The 20,932-nt window shown below is 33.8% G+C and overlaps 1 protein-coding gene across 3 annotated transcripts; it reads left to right on the forward strand.

Moving 5' to 3' along the window:
- Positions 1-1,107: 1,107 nt before the first annotated feature.
- LOC125681106 (sushi, von Willebrand factor type A, EGF and pentraxin domain-containing protein 1-like) lies at positions 1,108-20,211 on the forward strand. 3 transcript variants are annotated; one of them, XM_048921031.2, is made up of 12 exons: positions 1,165-1,211; positions 8,778-8,948; positions 12,419-12,650; positions 12,869-12,937; positions 13,045-13,168; positions 13,332-13,453; positions 13,620-13,799; positions 13,955-14,128; positions 14,253-14,366; positions 14,507-14,752; positions 16,044-16,241; positions 16,709-20,211. In XM_048921031.2, the coding sequence occupies exons 2-12, from the start codon at positions 8,817-8,819 to the stop codon at positions 16,876-16,878; spliced, it is 1,761 nt and encodes a 586-aa protein (XP_048776988.2). In that variant the 5' UTR covers positions 1,165-1,211; positions 8,778-8,816; the 3' UTR covers positions 16,879-20,211. The 3 variants fall into 3 exon arrangements, with proteins under 3 accessions (XP_048776990.2, XP_048776989.2, XP_048776988.2); XM_048921033.2 differs by lacking the exon at positions 8,778-8,948 and having other exon boundaries at positions 1,108-1,211; XM_048921032.2 differs by lacking the exon at positions 8,778-8,948 and having other exon boundaries at positions 1,141-1,217.
- The last annotated feature ends 721 nt before the right edge of the window (positions 20,212-20,932 follow it).

Here is a 20,932-nt window from a genome sequence, read left to right on the forward strand (position 1 = left end):
GCAAATACAATGACACTTGGTGCATGGGGTTCCAGAATATTTCAGTAATAAAAGATGCAGACTCCCTCTGGATTCGCTTAGGGACCCCCACTAGTAATATGTTGAATTCTGAAGTATTTTGACATAAAATAAAATACAGAGCTGCAAATGAAAGCTTAGTACATGCAAAGATTCACATCCCTTTAGCTGGGATATTGTACATTATTTCAATAAAAAACATTTCATCTTCCGCTTACTACTGCTCAATAAAACTAATTTTTTATACCTTCGATTAGTTACCTAATGTTTTTTATTGTGAAATGAAAGCCCATGCATTTTAAGGTGAAGCGAAGCCGAATATTATGTTTGATCATAATTACTGGGAGGGGGGAGTGTCACTCAGATACATGCAGTAAAATCCGAACCAAAAATGTACGAAGTGAGAGTCTATTATGAGAGAAATTTCCTCGGGGGGAAATCATATGGTCAGATTTACGAGGGGAAAGGTCACTAGGGGATAGTATATGACACCAGCCTTAAGAAGGTGTCATCACTGACCACTATGGGTCTATTAAATCCGAAGAGAAAGATTTTATCCACACACGGCTCGGATCCAAGTCTGTGTGGCAATTGCAAATCGAAAGAGAGTTAAATCTTATCCCAATTGAATTCATTTTCTAAATGAAAAGTGCATGACTTGTCCAAAGCTATGTATTATACTATAAATCATACTTGATTGAAAATATTGAAACACGTAATTAAAAAAAACATCCTATCACTCGAAGAAAATTCAAGAAAAAAAGTGCATCAAACACGAACAGAATTTAATTAATATTACCCATAAAAATTTAGCCTTCTCAGCTAAACGGTATTAATATGGTAGAGGAAATCTTTGGACTGATTCCATTGCCATTATTGAAATAAAATTGTAGAAATGGAATGCAATTTTCTTAAATTATTATTTAAATAAAATATTGCACTTCAAACAGCTGCTAAGGAAAATGAGTTCAATGTCATAATTAAGGGGTCATTAACACTGAAGTTGTTTAAAGGTCCATATTAAAATCAATCAGAAAAAGGGCATACGTGTGCAATCGAAACGATCGGGAATTCCCCCGAAATTTAAAGTTTATATTCATATCACTTTGGTTTAAACGCCAGGTTAAAATTAAGAAGTATAAGCAATGGAATACTGCACTGCTGTACCTTTACTTTGGCTCTCGTTGATTCTAGTAAGTGTATGTTATTGTATTAAAAACATTTATTTCAACTCTTAATAATTTTTCCTTCACGTCATTTATAATCGTGCTGTCATAAATGTGAAGTGTTTACTTAATTAGCTATATTACATTGTTTTTGAATGTATATGAGAATAATATTGATTGTTCAAAATGTACAATATTCAACATTTACAAATACTAGTTTCTTGAAATACTTTTCATGACATTTGGAATTTATAGTTAAAATTATCGGAGCGGTCATAACTGTTTTCCGTCAAGTAAACATACAATGCAACTTCAATCAATACGGAAGTTCATGGAAGTATTTTACTTTCATAATAGATACGTATTGATCATGATGTAAAGATTGACATATTTAGGAACTATTTTGAATTACTCTAAACAGTTAATTTTAAGTTTGTAAATGATTTAAAGGCATAAATGAATTTAAAACAGCTTCCATTAAATAAATAAAATGTAGTAATATTTCAACGATATATACAAATGTACCTTGCATTTTATTGATCTGAAAAATTAAAGTACATGCACGAAGGAAAATTATGAACGTAAAAGTCAGCAGCGGGTCTTTAAAAAGGTTAAGGGGGCGCGATCCAAGTTTGTATTTTTTTTTTCTCTCCAAAGAAGGAGGGTTGAAGTTCCCGAAATAGCAAAGAATGGTATTTTTTAAATAGATTTAACCAAAGGAGGAGGTGGTTGCAACCCCGTAACCCCCTCTAGATCCACCGTAACCCCCTCTAGATCCACCGTAACCCCTCTAGATCCGCCGTAACCCCCTCTAGATCCGCCGTAACCCTCTATTGATCCGCCGCTGACTTGAAATATTCTAAAATAGGAGCAAATAATCATGGTGATAGTCAATTCAATTTCAACAGAAGAACAATATATCGACAGGACACTTGCAGTTGTAATTAAATGTCCATCGTCCTTAATAACCCGCATTTAGTATTCAAATTTGGATACGGTCCAAAACTTCCTGGTAGAGAAAATCTTCGTTACTTCAATTCTTCGAATAAACATTTGAAAACCTTTGAATTATATTTGACGTATAATCCCATCCCATATGCACGGTTCTTCCTGGTCATTTTTGAAAACAAATTTGTATTCGATAACTAATCAAAAGTGCGTAACATTTTATCTCCGTTTTGTAATTAAGATATTTAGAACTGTCGTGTTTTCTATTTTGACAATTCTAATTCAAACGCATTGCATCATAACCCATACGATAAAATCATATATTACTCCACTATTTAGTGATGATATACATGTATCATCAAGTGATGTACGCGCAATGGGAATGGTTAATGGTAAAAACAAATAGCTGTCTTTTTTAAAGGACTGTTGTACGTGGATCATGGCCATGCTTTTCTAACAGAAATTTAATTTTCTAAGTTGAAATTAAAATGTTTTAAAACAGACGTTTCATTATAAGTCTTATTCCTAGAGCTGTAATGATAAATGAATATAAAATATTTGTAGCTTTGACACTTTAACCCTAGAATTCAGAGTCATTATTGTATTTGATCTGGACCTTAAAGTTCAATTCTGACACAATCTGGTCTAGAAATCATATTTTAAGAATATAAATCTGACCACAAAATATCTTAATCCAATGAAATAAATCTGGCAACAAAGTATTGATGCTCACTGACTTGAATTTTGTTTTAATTATTTTTATCAAAAATGGTTACTAAATTGATTTCACAAACCATACAAAACATTGTTTTTAATTATTATTTAATTTAGGATCTGTTTATGAAACTGCCGATCCCGATAAACATGTATTTGTTTATGCACAAGCTATCTTTCCCCCACGTGGACGGTCACGTGCTACATGTACTAGTACCCTGTTACGACGAGAAAACTTGTTGACGCACGCGTTAAATTCTCAGTAACCATCAACACTGTAAAACAAAGCACTTAGTAACCATCTTGTTTTTATATCAAAGCTCTTTATTCCTGCATTATGTTTTCCAAAACAGTTATTTCTAGTATTGTTCACATTATAGAAAACATTCCATTGTATTAGATAATATCCCATTGTATTAGATAATATCCCATTGTATTAGATAATATCCCATTATATTAGATAAATTCCATTGTATTAGATAATATCCCATTGTATTAGATAATATCCCATTGTATTAGATAATATTCATTGTATTAGATAATATCTCATTGTATTAGATAATATCCCATTGTATTAGATAATATCCCATTATATTAGATAAATTCCATTGTATTAGATAATATCCCATTGTATTAGATAATATTCATTGTATTAGATAATATCTCATTGTATTAGATAATATCCCATTGTATTAGATAATATTCCATTGTATTAGATAATATTCATTGTATTAGATAATATCTCATTGTATTAGATAATATCCCATTGTATTAGAAAATATCACAATGTATTAGATAATATCCCATTGTATTAGATAATATTCCATTGTATTAGATAATATCCCATTGTATTAGATAATATCACAATGTATTACATAATATCCATTGTATTAGATAATATCCCATTGTATTAGATAACATTCCATTGTATTAGATAATATCCCATTGTATTAGATACACTCTGTAGTTTCATCTGAAAGGAAATAAAAAGTAAGTCATATGTAGGAATGTATTATATTCATTATACCTCTGTAAGTAAGAAACATGAAACAGTTTTCAGAGACACAAAACTAGGAATTATATTATGATTAAACATTCATTTTGAAGAATTTCTCTGTGTGTAAACTCTAGACATTTTACTCACAAATTTAATAAAAGTGCGAGGCACTTTTATATTAAATTTGTGAGTAAAATGTCCAGAGTTTACACATACATAAATTCTTCATAAAGAATGTTTGATTCTTATAATTCCAATTCGTTCCCTGTATTATCAATTTAAAAAATTTGAATAGTATCTGCGCATTATGTTATTTGTTTTCAGTCGCGTATGTATACATGGCGTTATTGGATTTATTGATGTGTAAATTCTCATTTAGCTTTATTTTTGTCCAATCAAAACAATTGTAATAAATAACATTGGAATTATATCATATTAATATAGACATGATATACTTGCAAGGTTAACTTTTTTGACATTAGTATACATATAACAAACACAGATCTAAAATGGAGTACCTTGTGGAATCTAAAGTTCCAAAAAGCTTTAAAATAGAGTATATTAGCAATGACGTCGCGCACGGTACTGGTGTTACTTTCATACGTGCATTAGAAAATGTTTCCGCTATGTTTACACAGTTGTATATTTTGTGGATTATTAAAGTCTTATACATCAATGGCAAGGAAAATATATAAATAATGATAATAGCTTATATAAAATATAATTTACACGCATTTCATTAGCAATAAATACACGCAGATGTCGTCATTTTTCGTTGTCCCGCGTTACATGAAATACGCATACGCTTTATCCACAGATTAATAAAATGATTGATTTTGTCCCAAATAACGTAAGAATTGGTGTATGATTGTGACGTCCTTATCTAAAAACCATAAACCAATTACTTTAAACATTTAGTTCATAGAATTGATATAGCGACCTTAAAAATGACAAAGACAGTGCCTGTCAGTGGTGTCCCGTGTTTGTAGATAGACTGCAAATGCAAATCATCATGACCAGTAGCACGCCTAATACAGGGGGAAGTTGACTATCCTTGTTACATTTATAATGTACATGTATCGTAGAGCACAATGTATACCAGTATTATAAAATTCTGAGTATATCCATGAAGTAGATTGATTTTATCGGTGTCCAGTGAAATGTCCTTATTCTACAAATACCGCGCTTTTTAAACAATTCTACCATTTTATGTCTTATTTCTAAGCATTATTCCAACGCGAATATTTTAATGAATATAACTTACAGAAAGTACATAAAATTTACTATATAGAATATACAATATTTCATTTTATCCCGCGTCCATTTAGGAAAACGAAAAGATACTTAATGTCCAAATAAATGTCCCATGTGATTTTGTCGCGCAATGACGCGACGTCAATGTACACAACCTACGTCTAGCTAAAACGTAAAATGTTGCTTTTATTATTTTTGAATGATCTAAATTAAAATGATTTTTAAAAATAGTATACAAGGTATTTAAGCTATAGCATGTGTATCTCATAGATATGTTTTGCTCTAGATCTGGTACATATACTTTAATTGACTTTATCAAATGACAATTGTACAGACTACATTTTGTTGCATGTACTACTGTATGTCATCGTCGCAAACCACGGGTTATTGTTTCATTCTATTTCACAAACGTTTGTGAAATAGAATGAAACAATAACCCGTGGTTTGCGACGATGTACTGTATGTATGCATATAAAAATTCAGCATTGAACAGATACACTTACGGTGTGTAAAACGTTGCAATATTATACAAATCTTGATTTATATACGAAACTCTGTAATCATATTCGATAATCTTGTTATTCATATATGAGAAAATTTTAATTATATTCGATAATCTTAATATTTATATGCGAAAATTTTGATTTATATTCGATAATCTTGTTATTTATTTACATTTGGTAACTTTGTTATTTATATTCGATAATTATATAAATCTCGATTTATATTCCATAATATTTGATTCGTATTTGATAATGTTGATGTACACATGCTAGATGTACGCATGGATTTAGTCATTATTGATTGTAGGTGAAATGCATAATTTCAAAAATTGATAAAAGAATTAGCTTCATTGACCATGACCTGACCTCGGATGTCTTAAATTTAACTAGAGGAGCTACTCTGCTAAAATTAAACTTCTTTTTTTTTTTTATATTTATTTATTATTTTAAACATACACACAGTTTAGTTAAACATACATACATTCTGCAAAGAAACTTGTACAAAATGTTTATAAGAACTATCAAAGGTATATGTATATATTATTTCTGAGAGAGAGAGAGAGATGAATTCAGTCATTATTTAATATATTTTAAAAGGGTACATATATATTGAAATTTATAAAAAAGATAATTTTTAAACAAAAAACAAAAAAAATAAACAACAACAGCAAACAAACACTCAATGAAATAATTGATTCCAGCGGTTCCAGCAGGTGTCAAACAAATCTTTTTCACCATTTTTATATGCAATATGTCTTTGAGTTTCATAAAATGTGTTCATTAGCGATATCGCAACATTTACATTCAGTGTCTTCCCTTTACACCTCATAGTATAGATATAATATTTCAGCCAAAGAACAAGATTATTTTGTATAGTTTTCTTTTCATCCAAAAATCCAAAAATAAAATTATTTTTTGTTATTGATATTTGAAGATTGGTCTTATGTTCAAAACAAACTTCAAATTCTCTTAAGAAATGCTGAACACTATCACATTCCCAAAACAAATGTTCAATTGTTTCTTCTTCTATCTGACAGAATGTACAATTCTTATCATCTCTAATTTTGATTTTGAATAAGTATGAGTTTGAAGCTAAAATTTTGTTCAGAATTCTGTATTGAAACATGTATAGTCGAGTATTTTCTCCTATATACCTATTAGAAATGAAGCCAGTTTGATCAGGATTGATAAGTTTATCCAAGTAAATCTTTAATCTATTTGCAATGGTACCAGAAGCTATTTTATATATAGTGTTCAGAAGTGTAATTGGACGCCAGTTTTTAAGATAGTGTCTTGGTTTGTCTCCTTTAGGTAAAAGTGTAATAATTCCATGTCTCTATGTTATTGACAGAGTGCCATTTTCATATGCATAGTTGATAGACCTTACAACAAATATACCAAGGTATTTCCAAAAAACCTTAAAAAACTCAGCTGAGAACCCATCAGAGCCTGGTGATTTATTTGCTTTCATTTTACTTAGTGTTGTAGAAGCCTCCTTCAATGTAATTTTACCATCTAAAAGCATAGATTCCTCTCTGGATAACTTGGGAATATCCTCATACTTTAATTCCGAATTTAAGTCAACTATGTTTATTTCCTGGTTAGGTATTGAATATAAATTGTCATAAAATTGCTTTGTTTCATCCAATATTTCAAAATTAAAATTAAACTTTAATAAATATACAGCACTACCAGCCGTGAGACATTTGGCCTGAATTGAATAGTTGACCTTGCCCTAATATGCTGAATAAACCCAGTAGCTATGTCGAAGCTTGGGTGACTGCCCTGTAAACCCCCATAGGCTGCTTAGCTAGCTGGATTAACAAGAGTGATACAAATTTGAATATTTATTAATCGTAATCAGAAACAGGGTGCAAATTGACATATATGGCGGAAAGGGTCGCGTGCAATTTTTTGTGGGGAACTGGGGAGGCGGCCAGTTTGACTACCAACGTAGGGGCAACACAGGGGGCCCTATGTGGACATAGGTGCCTGGACCTGAACGGGTGGTCACGTTCTAAGGGGGAAGAGATCTCTGCGCATCTCAGCTGTCTCCTGCGTGCTACCTGGTTTAAAGAGCAAGTACAGAGCAAACTGTGGACCCTCCTACAGTTTCCAACATGCACCAGCCTGTAGCATTCCCTAGGAGGTGGATGTGAGCACAGGCACCAGAACGGTGGATATATATAGCGTGTTAGATCTTATGTACCCCCCCCCCCCCCCTTCCAATGAATGAAAGATATATACATAAGTCACATATTAAATGAATTGAATGTCAAAATCTTGTTAGAGTATCAGTGACGTGTTGAACAACCTCACTGTTGTATTTAGGACCCAGGTGATCTCTGGCGGGTGTGAGCGATTGCCCCTGGAATATTTCGCCCACATGCGTTGGTACTCCAGAAGAGTAGAGGAAGCCTCTCTCTCTCTCTCTCGTAGAGTAAAATAAAAAAAATTCGCATATGAATATCAAGATTTCTCACATATAAATCAAAATTTCCGTCCGCATATAGATATCAAGATTTCTCACATATAAATCAAAATTTCCGTCCGCATATAGATATCAAGATTTCTCACATATAAATCAAAATTTCCGTCCGCATATAGATATCAAGATTATCGAATACAAATCAAGATTTCCGCATATGAATAACAATATCATTAGATCAAAAGTTCAACATCTGACAAAAAAATCTAAAGTCACACGGTTTTCACGAGACCACCCCTTCAAAACTAAATATGATATATATTGAAACTAACCGATTCGCAAGTAAAACATACGAGTATAAATAACACTCTGTATACCTTTTCTACTGTTTATTCAGAAATGAAAGTGAACATTAAAACGTTAAAATGTAATATTATTTGGAAGTTTTTAACTCTCACTTCAACTCACCGTGGTTATTATTATTATTCATTTATAAAGCGCAAAACTACATATACTTTCTATGCGCTGGTTGTTGTTTTTTTTCCACTAGAGCGTGATCGATGTAGATCGATGACAGAAACGTACGGGAGTTTTTAACCCCCCCCCCTCCCCCTTCCCCTTCCGTGTTTGGCATTAATAAAAAGTATTAAAGAGAGCAATGATTATTAAACATAGAGACTTGAACAAGTCTATATATATCCTAGAAAAAACCAAAACTGATTTTTTTTTACTGTGTTCAAATTTTTCAGAGGTCATATTCATAAGAATTGCAAGCCTTATTTCATGGGATGGTTACCTGTAAAATGCGAAACGAAATCGAAAGGAAACGAAATCTACCGAAGCAAAACGAAACCTACCGAAACGGGTACCCTTATTTCATACGACATGCCTGCTGTTGTAGGCACGGTGAAATAAATACAGTACGTATACTTTGGAGTATTTCTAAGAATTCATAATTTTTATGAATGTACACTATACACGTACAAAGATTTATTTTCAATTTTTAAACATTAAATCATGCATGTGCTTTAGTTATGATATTACAGCTTGGAGATAATGAATTTGTTTAAAATGTGACGTTGCTTTCGTGATTATATTTTGCCACAATTTATGACGTTATAAGTGTAACGTAAAGTGACACCAGTACCGTGCGCTTAGTGAATGTATATCTTTGAAATTTGGCACAATCTACACATTTGTGCACACAAATTGTTTGCCTTGTGGTTTTTAGAAAATAGTAAAACATGTATATATTACCAAACGGAACTAAAAAGCAAAGGGTAAAAGTAAACAAAACACATTTTACACAGTCTTAGTTGGAGAAATGGTCAAATCACACTACATGTACAATTTATAAAAACACTCGAGTCTTGGTAATAGAACAAAAAGAATGTCCCCACGAAGCGTGCATGAAAGTAAATTAATAGCATATTCATGTCTTTAAAAAAGTAACGTATGGATATATTTAAAAGAGAAAGAAAATAAAAACTAAACTCTAATTACTTAAAGGAAAACAATAAAGGAAAGCAAAAAATTGTCTCATATATAAATTGAAGTAATATTACACGTGTAAAAATGCATAAAATAATTTTAGGTTACATGTCAAGCGTAGGTGAGAGCTTATTGAAAAAGTTGATATGCAACATGTAGGTACCACCATGATCCCTAGCATATAGATAGATGCAAATACGAAACTAAGACACGCGGTCAGTTGCTAAAGAAATTCAGGTGAAAACATGCATGGTCCAGCAAAAGGTCTGTAGCTGAGAGGGAAGGTAGATGATCCCATATGAAAGGTAGATTTTTAAGAAGGGCAGACAGGGTCCTTGATTATGCACAGTGTCTAAATCCCCTCGCACGGTACTGTGATGGTGTGGGGTGATGCGGATTAGCTTAAATTAAAGAAACTCAAAGCGATAAAGGAGCACTTGCTCAGAGCATGTTTTGTGCAACAGTACCAGTATGTATAGATTGCATGTAATTTAGGGTCATGATTTATTACCTACACCAATATGAAATACAAGTATTGACAATAAAAGGGAAATATTATTTTTCTTTAGTCTGTCATAATCTGACGTTCAAGTACATACCACCAACCAACATGTTTCAGACCCCCCCCCCCCCCCCCCAAAAAAAAACCAAAAAAAAAAACTGTCCCCTGCCACCAATAAATCTAATGTTATTTATCAAAATCGTGAGTATATATATGTAACTACATTGATTAAATTTAATAGAATACATATTCAAATAACCATGATGACTTTGGATATATATTCTAATGTAGATTCACAGATAGTGACGGTCGTCTTTCTAAAACCACAACATACAAAATATAGCTTTTTAACAAAGTTTGCCGTCTTTAGGAACAACCTTATACAGTAAACTGATATAAATATATGATATGTTTTAAGCAGTTATACATGTATGTTTTTCAAATGACCACATAATCAAACATTTCTAAAATGATAAATAAAATTATTTTTTTTCACACAACAATGAACAAAATATCTTTGAATTACCCAAATTCTCTCGAGAAGAATGTTAAGGTTGCGTGCAATGAAAACCATTTCTGTTATTTGTTGAATTATAGAAACGTTTTTGATAATTGCTATGGATAAAATTGAAATATCAGTTTCATCATATTGCAATTTTCTTCTCAAGCACATTATCTCCCTTGCGTTGAACAGGATTTAAAACAATGAAATAGATTAGAACATTTTCACATCATGCTTTTTTCAACCAATCACAGAGAAAAGAAAGTGCACTGTCCGAAGACTGTGAAATACTTGAACTATTTTCATTGGAATGAGCAGTTCATTTCAAGCTTGCAAGAATACTTTTGATGACAGTGCCAAGCCTATTGAAACAGTTGATTGGAAGCCTCTTGGCGGCCAGTAATCAAGTTAAAGTTTCTTGATATAACAGCCTGTGAATCCCGATCCCTATTCAGATAAAAGTACATGGGCAAGCTGATTTCCCCAAATAACATCCGTCTAAACCTAGCTTATACATTTTCTGCGTGGACCTCAGGATGGTCTACAAAATTGATTATCTATAATATTTATAGATATTGCGATTTCTTTATATGAAAAACTCATTCTAAGCATTAAGTGCTACGAGTGCGACATTTGATGAGACATTAACGGTTGTTACAGAGTTCATAAAGGTTAAACTAGACTTATCATCGACAAGGTTTTTTTTATAATGTCTGTCTGAATTTTGCCACATGTGTGAATCCAGAATCTACCTAAACTGAAACTACTTCCTGCCAATCATCAGATCTAACTTTCAGCGTGTTATACATTTCATGTAATCATCAGCTCTAACTTACAGCGTGTTAAACATTTCATGTAATCATCAGATCTAACTTATACAGCGTGTTAAACATTTCATGTAATCATCAGATCTAACTTATACAGCGTGTTAAACATTTCATGTAATCATCAGATCTAACTTTCAGCGTGTTATACATTTCATGTAATCATCAGATCTAACTTATACAGCGTGTTAAACATTTCATGTAATCATCAGATCTAACTTACAGCGTGTTATACATTTCATGTAATCATCAGATCTAACTTATACAGCGTGTTAAACATTTCATGTAATCATCAGATCTAACTTATACAGCGTGTTAAACATTTCATGTAATCATCAGATCTAACTTTCAGCGTGTTATACATTTCATGTAATCATCAGATCTAACTAACAGCGTGTTAAACATTTCATGTAATCATCAGATCTAACTTACAGCGTGTTAAACATTTCATGTAATCATCAGATCTAACTAACAGCGTGTTAAACATTTCACGTAATCATCAGATCTAACTTATACAGCGTGTTAAACATTTCATGTAATCATCAGATCTAACTTATACAGCGTGTTAAACATTTCATGTAATCATCAGATCTAACTTATACAGCGTGTTATACATTTCATGTAATCATCAGATCTAACTTTCAGCGTGTTAAACATTTCATGTAATCATCAGATCTAACTTATACAGCGTGTTAAACATTTCATGTAATCATCAGATCTAACTTATACAGCGTGTTATACATTTCATGTAATCATCAGATCTAACTTATACAGCGTGTTATACATTTCATGTAATCATCAGATCTAACTTTCAGCGTGTTATACATTTCATGTAATCATCAGATCTAACTAACAGCGTGTTAAACATTTCATGTAATCATCAGGTCTAACTTATACAGCGTGTTAAACATTTCATGTAATCATCAGATCTAACTTACAGCGTGTTAAACATTTCATGTAATCATGGGTACAACGAAAGATGTAAGTGAAGCTAAATACATTAAATTCCAAGCCATCAATGGATGTGAAACTCTCTGCTTCCTTATTTATTTCGTGGTTTTGCAATTCCAGCGAATTTTCGGTGAACCCACGGATACCTTATCACCCTGCCCTTTTTCTGATCTTGCACACGCCGAATTTCAAAGTTGCAGGAATACATTTGACGACAGTGTTTTGCCTATTGAAACAGTTCTATGGGACAGCCTTCCACCTTTCACTATTTGTAACTACAAATGTATTTCGAAAGAAGGAGAAAGCGTTTCACGCATGTGTGAGAATGGCCGATGGACAGGACCTAAATGTAGTAAGGAAACAAACTCTTATTATAGTTTATAAAGTGTATATACATGTTTCTGAAAATTTATATTGCATATCATCACGCCTTCCTCTATGTGTGTATACATTTATTCCATTATAATTGGGGTCTATAAGTTATAGGGCACTCGGGTGACAAAAACATTTATGGAATCCTAAGCAAGTATACTGGTCACTGAATAAATCCAATTATTGTCTCGATTTCAGAGCATATCATCGTTAAACGCTTTTGGAGAAGGAGAAGGCGATATTCTCCTCCACCACCACCACCTCCAGGTAACATCCGTCTGTTATGAATTCGGAAATGCTGATAGCTTGAGGAGATGAAATCCATTTTTTCTTTCACGTTTATATATATTAATATATTTTTCATCTCTTTCTAGATACTACACCTCCTGTTATTGGTTGCCCAGGTGATATATTTGTCACTGCTCTCCAGTTACAGACGACTGCTGTGGTATCCTGGACCGAGCCGTCTGCGCATGATTCTAAGGACGGAAACGTGGCGTAATATTTGGATTACAATATTTCATATCATACAATCCCATCAAACAATGTTATGATTTATTCGTATTTCCACGAAGTGATTAAATAAAATATTATAGCAAGAATCTTATAGAATATTAAACCAAATGACTGGTGTTGTAGATTTATGGATCTTTCATTTCAGCACAATAAGGTCGGGTCCTGCACCTGGAAGCGTATTTTCGGAGGGAGTGACAACCATTAGCTACACTGCCAGAGACAGTAGTGGAAATTCTGCATCCTGCTCCTTTAGAGTACACATCACAGGTAAGCTCTATCACCGCCATTTAAGTCAATAATATATGTTCTAGTTCAGACACTACACTGCCTCATAAATGTACCTATAGGTTTCTTACAGGTTTTACATATAAAATATGAATGTTACTTATCATAACTGCACATTCTGCTAATGAGATTCTTTGTAACTTCTCAGTTAAACGTTGTTCGGCGCCCTCTTATTCCGGATCCTTCACATGTACTGCCGGATCCTCGTATCTATACGGGGCTGTTTGCACTTTTGATTGTTCGGCTATAGGGCATGAGTTGATTGGACAATCTACAGTCACGTGCCTATCATCTGGATCTTGGGACAATGCTATTCCATCATGTCAACGTATGAAATTGCTAGAATACTCTCTCTCTCTTTCGTTCTCTCTCATTTTTGTTAAGATTTCCATGAATGTATTCGTTCTTACATGATGCTAAAATCTTTCTCTGTACTTATACAAATGTTAAAATTAGTACACGAACTTTTCTTTCGCAATGTAGGTGTGAATTGTGGTGATCCCGGCGGATTGACCAATGGCGGAGCGGTTACCTCGGGAATATTATACGGCGATAACGTGACATATACATGTCAAACGGGATACAACATTACCGGAGATGTAAATCGCACATGTCAATCAAACGCAGTGTGGTCAGGATCACGTCCAAAATGCTGGTGTATGATGCTTTTCATTTTTTTTTTTTTGGAAAAAAAAAAATTCTTCACAGAATACAAACAAACAAGCTTCAGTATTTAGAAAATACCAATACATACCATTAAAATATATTCTTGCCTTTCCAGACTCAATCAGCTGTTCTAGTTCTCCTTGTTTAAATGGAGCTACTTGCACCAATACTTTGGGAGGATACAGATGTTGGTGTACACCAGGATGGACCGGAAGCACTTGTCAGACAGGTACGGCGATTATTAAAGTTTAGATGTTTCTGTTTGCATCGGAATATTTTCTCTTGAACTATTTTATTAGTTATCATGAGCGACACACTGTTGGTGTTTTTTTTCTCTCTCACACACTTATCAAAACTTTCTTTACACAGATATTCAACCACCTGTAATGACCGGCTGTCAGAATTCAGAAACCATTCTGACGACACAACCGGAAGCCTTTGCCTCATGGAACATACCGTCTTTTCAAGATCCAATGGGAAGACAACTAATTGTTTCGTCCAATTACCCAACTAATTCGACCTCTTTCCCCTGGGGAGACTTTACTGTACAATACTCAGCATTAAAACCAAGCAATGGTTTACGCACGGAGTGCAATTTCACGCTCTCCATTAGACGTAAGTTGATATATATATACAGTATCACCTCAGTATATCGCCAGCTTTGGTCTTAGCATATGCTGGCGTTATATAGAGGGTGACAGTATAAAGAGTTTAACATTTTCAGTTCATCAAGTTGATCAATTAATGAATTATTGTCCTTTTATTGTTGTCTACAGATGACTAGATATGTAAATGAATGATTGTTTTTGGTTTAGTTCTTAAAACTCCGTTAAATAGTGGGGTGTTTTGCGCTAGTGCATTTGTAAAGAACATATATGTAGAACCGATTTATTTGTGCCATGGACTGCATATGTTGAGCGGTTAACAAACACAACTTATTGGTTGCAACTTTATTCTGGAACACAGCGATATGACGTCACACATTAATACACACAATGGTCTCATGATACATAAACTTTACAGCAGCTGATACTAGTTTGGCTTCTCTGTTGTTTATGCGTTGACAATTCTACTGGACAATTTCAGAGACAATGTAAATGAATATATTCAAGCTATAATCTAGACTGTCCTCGTGACTCGCGCCAAAGTTAGATTCGGTATAATTCAACGGACACCAAATATGTACAATTATGGCTTCGTGTGTGTGTGTGTTTATTCAAGATCTTTGTGCTTTAAAATACCTCAAATGTAGTACGTATCTTGTGTGATCCTCTTGAATTTACATCAAATGACTGTATCCCAATGACTGTATAGCGTGTGCCAGCATGGCGAGAATTTCATCGTCATCGAAAGCTAGTTTTATAACTTGCCTAGATGCTAGGAGATTTGCTTTCACAGCTCGTGAGTTCAACCTCAGGCAGGGGCGAAAGTGGGTATCCATATAATAGTGAATTTCTTTGTGCTTTATATATACTATATATGATTGATTGATTGTATCTTATTTAACGTCTCTCTCGAGAATTTTTCACCCATATGGAGACGTCACCAAGACCGGTGAAGGGCTTCAAATTAAGGTCTTTGCTCGGCGCTTATGGCCATTGAGCAGTGAGGGTTCTTTAGCGTGCCACACCTGCTGTGACACGGAACATCCGTTTTATGGTCATCTCCAAGGACCCGTGACATTCACACCTGATGCTGAGGGTTTGGCGCACTACCAGTTTTAACGATTCGAACCATGGCCTTCCGCATGCGGGGCGAACGCTTTAACCTCTAGACTAACCCTAACCCTAACCGCCGCGGTTATATATTCGAGACCATTTCCAATGTTATGTATAAAGAAGCTCTTTTTTAGTTTACGGTTGTCTTATACCTGCACGACAATGTATGCATTCTTTCTATTTCACAGCTGTACCATGTACCGATCTGGTGATCCCTAACAATGGAGCCATTCTTTGTAACGGTTGGGATACCGACATACTAAATTTGTGTGTATTAGTTTGTAAATCTGGGTACTCCGTCCCCCTCGGTTACAGTGAAGATGTTGTATATGTGTGTGGGTCTAGTGGAAATTGGTCACCTGCTGGGTCACTTCCGGAGTGTATAGGTAAGAATCTAAAGCCAATTCTTTGCATTATTTAGTTGGCACCCGCCCACTGTACAGAAAATATGGCTACGTAGATAAATAGATAAGCTGGATATTCAAAATCCCTTCTTGTTTCGTTTGTTGTATGAGGTAATAGGTTGTCAATATAGTTACTGTAGATATTTTGATATAGGCAGTGGCAGCTGAATTTTAATATCAAATCATTGGATAGGCCTATTGCTTTTAAACCCCCTTTTAAGGTTGATCTTTTAGTAGTCGATTTGTAAAGCAAGCTGAGCGAGCCATTGGATTTTGACCAGTTAAATATAGTTTATCTGTGGTTTTATTTCATAGATACATCTTGACAGTTTTTGGATCGAACTAGCTAATCCAATGATTATTTTTTCTCGTGCTCAGTTTCTGATAAAATCTTCAACTTGTTATTTTATACATTTCAGTGTACTTGATCACAGCATTATATTTTTCAGCCGTGACTTCTACTTATTCTCGGAGTGCCCCGTCTTTTACCGACTGCTCTAGTAACACGACACAACCGGATCTCTCCAGCCATTACATTGACCTTGTGAAAAAATCCAATTTTGCTCACATCTGTAAAACATCAACATGTGATGTAAATAACATTGATATTCGATGTTGAATATTACATATGCAAATGCATTTTTGTGTACAAGTGATGATCATGCAGTATTTACTTTACTTCGATTCCAGGGCATCTAGTTTTAGGCCTGTTTGTTTGTAGCAAAGACAAAATTAACATTGGTCATATATATCTTTTACATCATAAGAGGTAGACCTTTGATATTTGGTATGTGTAGTCCTGTTGGTCAGACCTTTTCATTGCCATCATTGATATGGTGACCTTAACATTGACCTCTCACCTACTTTTAGACAATTTGAATGTAAGCCACCTCTCATACTTCAAGTATCACATAAGTAGCTTCATAAGGGTGTATTTTGAGTTCTTTGTTACATGTACTTGTATTGTACATTATTGATAATTATACATGTATATTGAAAATTGTACACTAGAATTTTTTTGCTGATGATGGGCATTACATATGAGTAAGAATGGCTTATTATGTATCTATAAATTTCTTCCTTCGGATAATTGTTAAATGAATATTTTTTGCCTACAAATTCAAATGATTTTTAAACCTATCAAAGACAAAATGAATGCTTCTGGGTACATATTAAAGAAAGTCAAAATTCGTTAGATCTCTAGTTTCTGGTCATCTACTAGAAAACTTTGCAGTGAAAATGTACTTGGCGTCCACATACACAATACACTCCCAAATTCTTCTCACATCAACTCAGTTTACAAATCCATTGCTGGTCAATTATATTTTTGTGTAGAATAAGAAAATACCTAACCCTCAATTCAGACAAGAAAACTATTTTACAATGTGAGGTAATGCTTCCCGAAACAGCTAACTTGTATTCATAAACTTGAATAGCGAGCAACAAGGATTATACTGAAAGTTGCTCCGGATTTATCGTCTTTATCACTATTTCAACACTTGAACGGCTCACTGTGTTCGAACAAGTCCAATTTAAGGTTTACAAATACATTGAGTTGTACAATTCTTTCACTGCATGGTCCCTGGTTATCGGAATGATTTGTTTATGTTTCATTATTCTGAAAAATATACTGTAATTTACGATCTCAATCCAATCATGATCTGAGTATGTCTATATTCAGATTAAGTTTGTTCAAAAATTCCCTTCAGTATTCGAGTGTAAAGCTCCGGAATTACCATTACATGTATGTGTAGGATCATCGCCCTCAAATCTCAATTATAAACTGCATGTATGAAAATGCATTGTACGTAAACGAAATGTCTTTTCTAATCATTAGAATATTGTGAAGAATGTAATTCATTTCATCATCAATATGTGTTTTTAATTATCTGCTCGTGTTATGAAAAGGTGAAGATAACAAACAGTGATCAATCTCGTAACTCCTATAAAGAATACAGAATTAATACTTGGATTTACACAGACCCTTGGATATACCAGAGGTGGGATCAGGTGCCTAGGAAGAGTAAACACCCCCTGTCACACCCACCGTGAGCCCTGTATCTTAATAATGTAAACGGAATCATCCGTAGTCGAAATTTGTGTATAAAGAACGACCAAACAATAGCTATGAATACATCAATATATTTTGTTCAGTTATTGCACATTTACAATGAAACACGCTTATAACGAATTTACACTTATCAAGAAATGATACTCCCGTATGAGAAGAAAGTAACGAAAATTGCCTTGGATATAACGAAGTCTAGTTATAAGGATTTATTTTCCGCCAGCCCTGGAGCTTCGCTACAACCGTGTTTTACTGTATTGACTTTAGGAAGAGGGCTTCGAAAATGGATAGTGCTATGCAATAATCGAGCAAAACTATCAATGTCACCTTGGGTGGTTAACATGGGATGCTTACTTTTCCCGATCCCACCTCAAGAGTTTCCAGGGGTCCGTGTTTGTCCTACTCTCTCAATTTTGCATTCTTCAATAGGATTTATGAGATTGATTGTTATCTTTTCCTTATCATAATTACCATTGTTAGCTTAATCAGTATTTCATTCAATGAATAATTGAATAGGATTAGGTCAAAGGCATAATCCGTAAATACACTCTCCCTTTTATTATTATAACATGTACTAGGTTATCATTTAGAAATGCTTTCCTAAATAGTTCATGTGTATCTTAACACAACGTAGATTGTACATGTATTATTCTGATTTTACGTTTTCTCATTACGTGTCTCCTAAAGTGCCAAACATTTATATCTGAATTATATATATGCTCTTATTACATCTACTTGGGAATTCAGACTTTTTTTTTTTAAATGTAAGTCTGCAACAGTGTTAAAATCAGCTAGTTGTACAAATTTGAAATCTATGAATTCCTTATTTCATTGGAAATATGATCGAGATAAATATGTGTACCAGGAAGTTTGAGCATGAAAATTTAATTTGATTGACATATACTTTGCTCTACATGCTATCTACAACATGCTATCTACAAATCAAGACATGATCTGTTTCAAAATTTAATCAAGCTAATAAAATCCCTTAGTTTAATGAAAAGTTTGTTAGCTATATATATATTTTTCTCGGTGATTTGACAATTACGAACATAACATGTACCACTGTATATCTCATTTTATGTGACTATTTATATAGATAATAGGAATTTTATTTATTCTTCAAGTACCTCAAAATTGTAATTTATCCGGGTATTAGTCCCTACCGACAGAACTTGCACTACATGTATATTCAGTCCATCTTTTAAAACTTTTCCGGACCTTTTTGTCATCAAGCCTTGATTCAGGGAGCTGAAATGTATGTGGTTGACAACTGTATGCTCCGACTTCACAGATCAAGCATACGTTTCGTCACATTTCAATGAATGCCTTTTACGAGATTTATGGGACTTTGTGCCGAATATTGTGTTTCGAACTTTCCCCCACTGTCTTAACTTATATGATTCTAAACTTTGGTAGATGTATGTGGTTACCTAATACAAATCAAGTTTCATTTTTGCTAAGGTTGACTTATTCTAACAAGAAGTGTAGGTTTTAGCTTCATGATTGAATATTCTTCATCATTTTCTCCCGGACCTCGCTTCCCATGCTTTGATTTAGGAAGCTGGAATTTGGTATATGATTTACCGTTTCTAAATAAAATTTAAGTTTCGTCACAGTGGACTTCTTTTACAATATTGATGGGACTTGACTTGGTACCGCAATGGGACATGTATTGCAATACATACATAATGCTTGTTATCATATAAATGTGTCTGTGATACATACTGCGTGTGCAAGAACATACATTTTCTAAATTGAAAAAGTCTAGTCTTTATATGTCATATCTGCATATGTCTAATATATGTAGCTCTATTTCATCACATTAAAAACTTGTTATTGTGTTTAGGTATTTGTTCAATAAAATATCTGTATCCATCAATATTTTCATTTATTACTTACTGCATAAAACCTTAATAAGTCTGAATTATTCAATTTCAATCTCTTGTTTAAGGCTAGGGATTGGTTGGGTAGACAACGGTCGGTTAATTATCGTTCTTACCACCAGGGGATCATCGGTTATCTCATCAGGAAACAAGAGGCCCATGGGCCACATCGCTCACCAGAGTCACCTTGGTCCATATCAGAAGACTTTCCATATACATTTGCATGTAAAACTGTAGTCCCTATTATGGCCCCAACCTACCCCTGGAGGTCATGCTTTTTGCAAACTTGAATCTACACTATGTCAGAAAGCTTTCATGTAAATGTGAACTTCTTTGGCCCAATGGTTCTTGAGAAGAAGATTTTTAAAGATTTTTCCTATGTATTTGTATGTAAAACTTTGATCCCCCCTTGTGGCCCCATCCTACCCCCAGGGGCCATGATTTAAACAAACTTGAATATGCACTATGTCAGAAAGCTTTCATGTAAATATCAGCTTTTCTGGCTCATCAGTTCTTGAGAAGAAGATTTTTAAAGATTCTCTCTATATATTTGTATGTGAAACTTTGAACCCCTATTGTGGCCCCATCCTACCCCTGGGGACTATCATTTTAACAAACTTGAATTTGCATTATGCCAGAAAGCTTTCATGTAAATATCAGCTTTTCTGGCTCAGTGGTTCTTGAGAAGAAGATTTTCTCTATATATTTGTATGTAAAAC

This window comes from Ostrea edulis, chromosome 2, assembly GCF_947568905.1.
Source record: "Ostrea edulis chromosome 2, xbOstEdul1.1, whole genome shotgun sequence".
In the NCBI taxonomy this organism is placed as follows: domain Eukaryota; kingdom Metazoa; phylum Mollusca; class Bivalvia; order Ostreida; family Ostreidae; genus Ostrea; species Ostrea edulis.

Excerpts from the sequence above, each read along its gene's own strand:
- LOC125681106 (XM_048921031.2), top strand. The coding sequence starts at position 8,817 with ATGGTTACCTGTAAAATGCGAAACGAAATCGAAAGGAAACGAAATCTA. Across the intron at positions 14,753-16,043 it reads TTTCACGCTCTCCATTAGAC|CTGTACCATGTACCGATCTG; the intron begins GTAAGTTGATAT and ends TCTATTTCACAG. Across the intron at positions 16,242-16,708 it reads GTCACTTCCGGAGTGTATAG|CCGTGACTTCTACTTATTCT; the intron begins GTAAGAATCTAA and ends TATATTTTTCAG.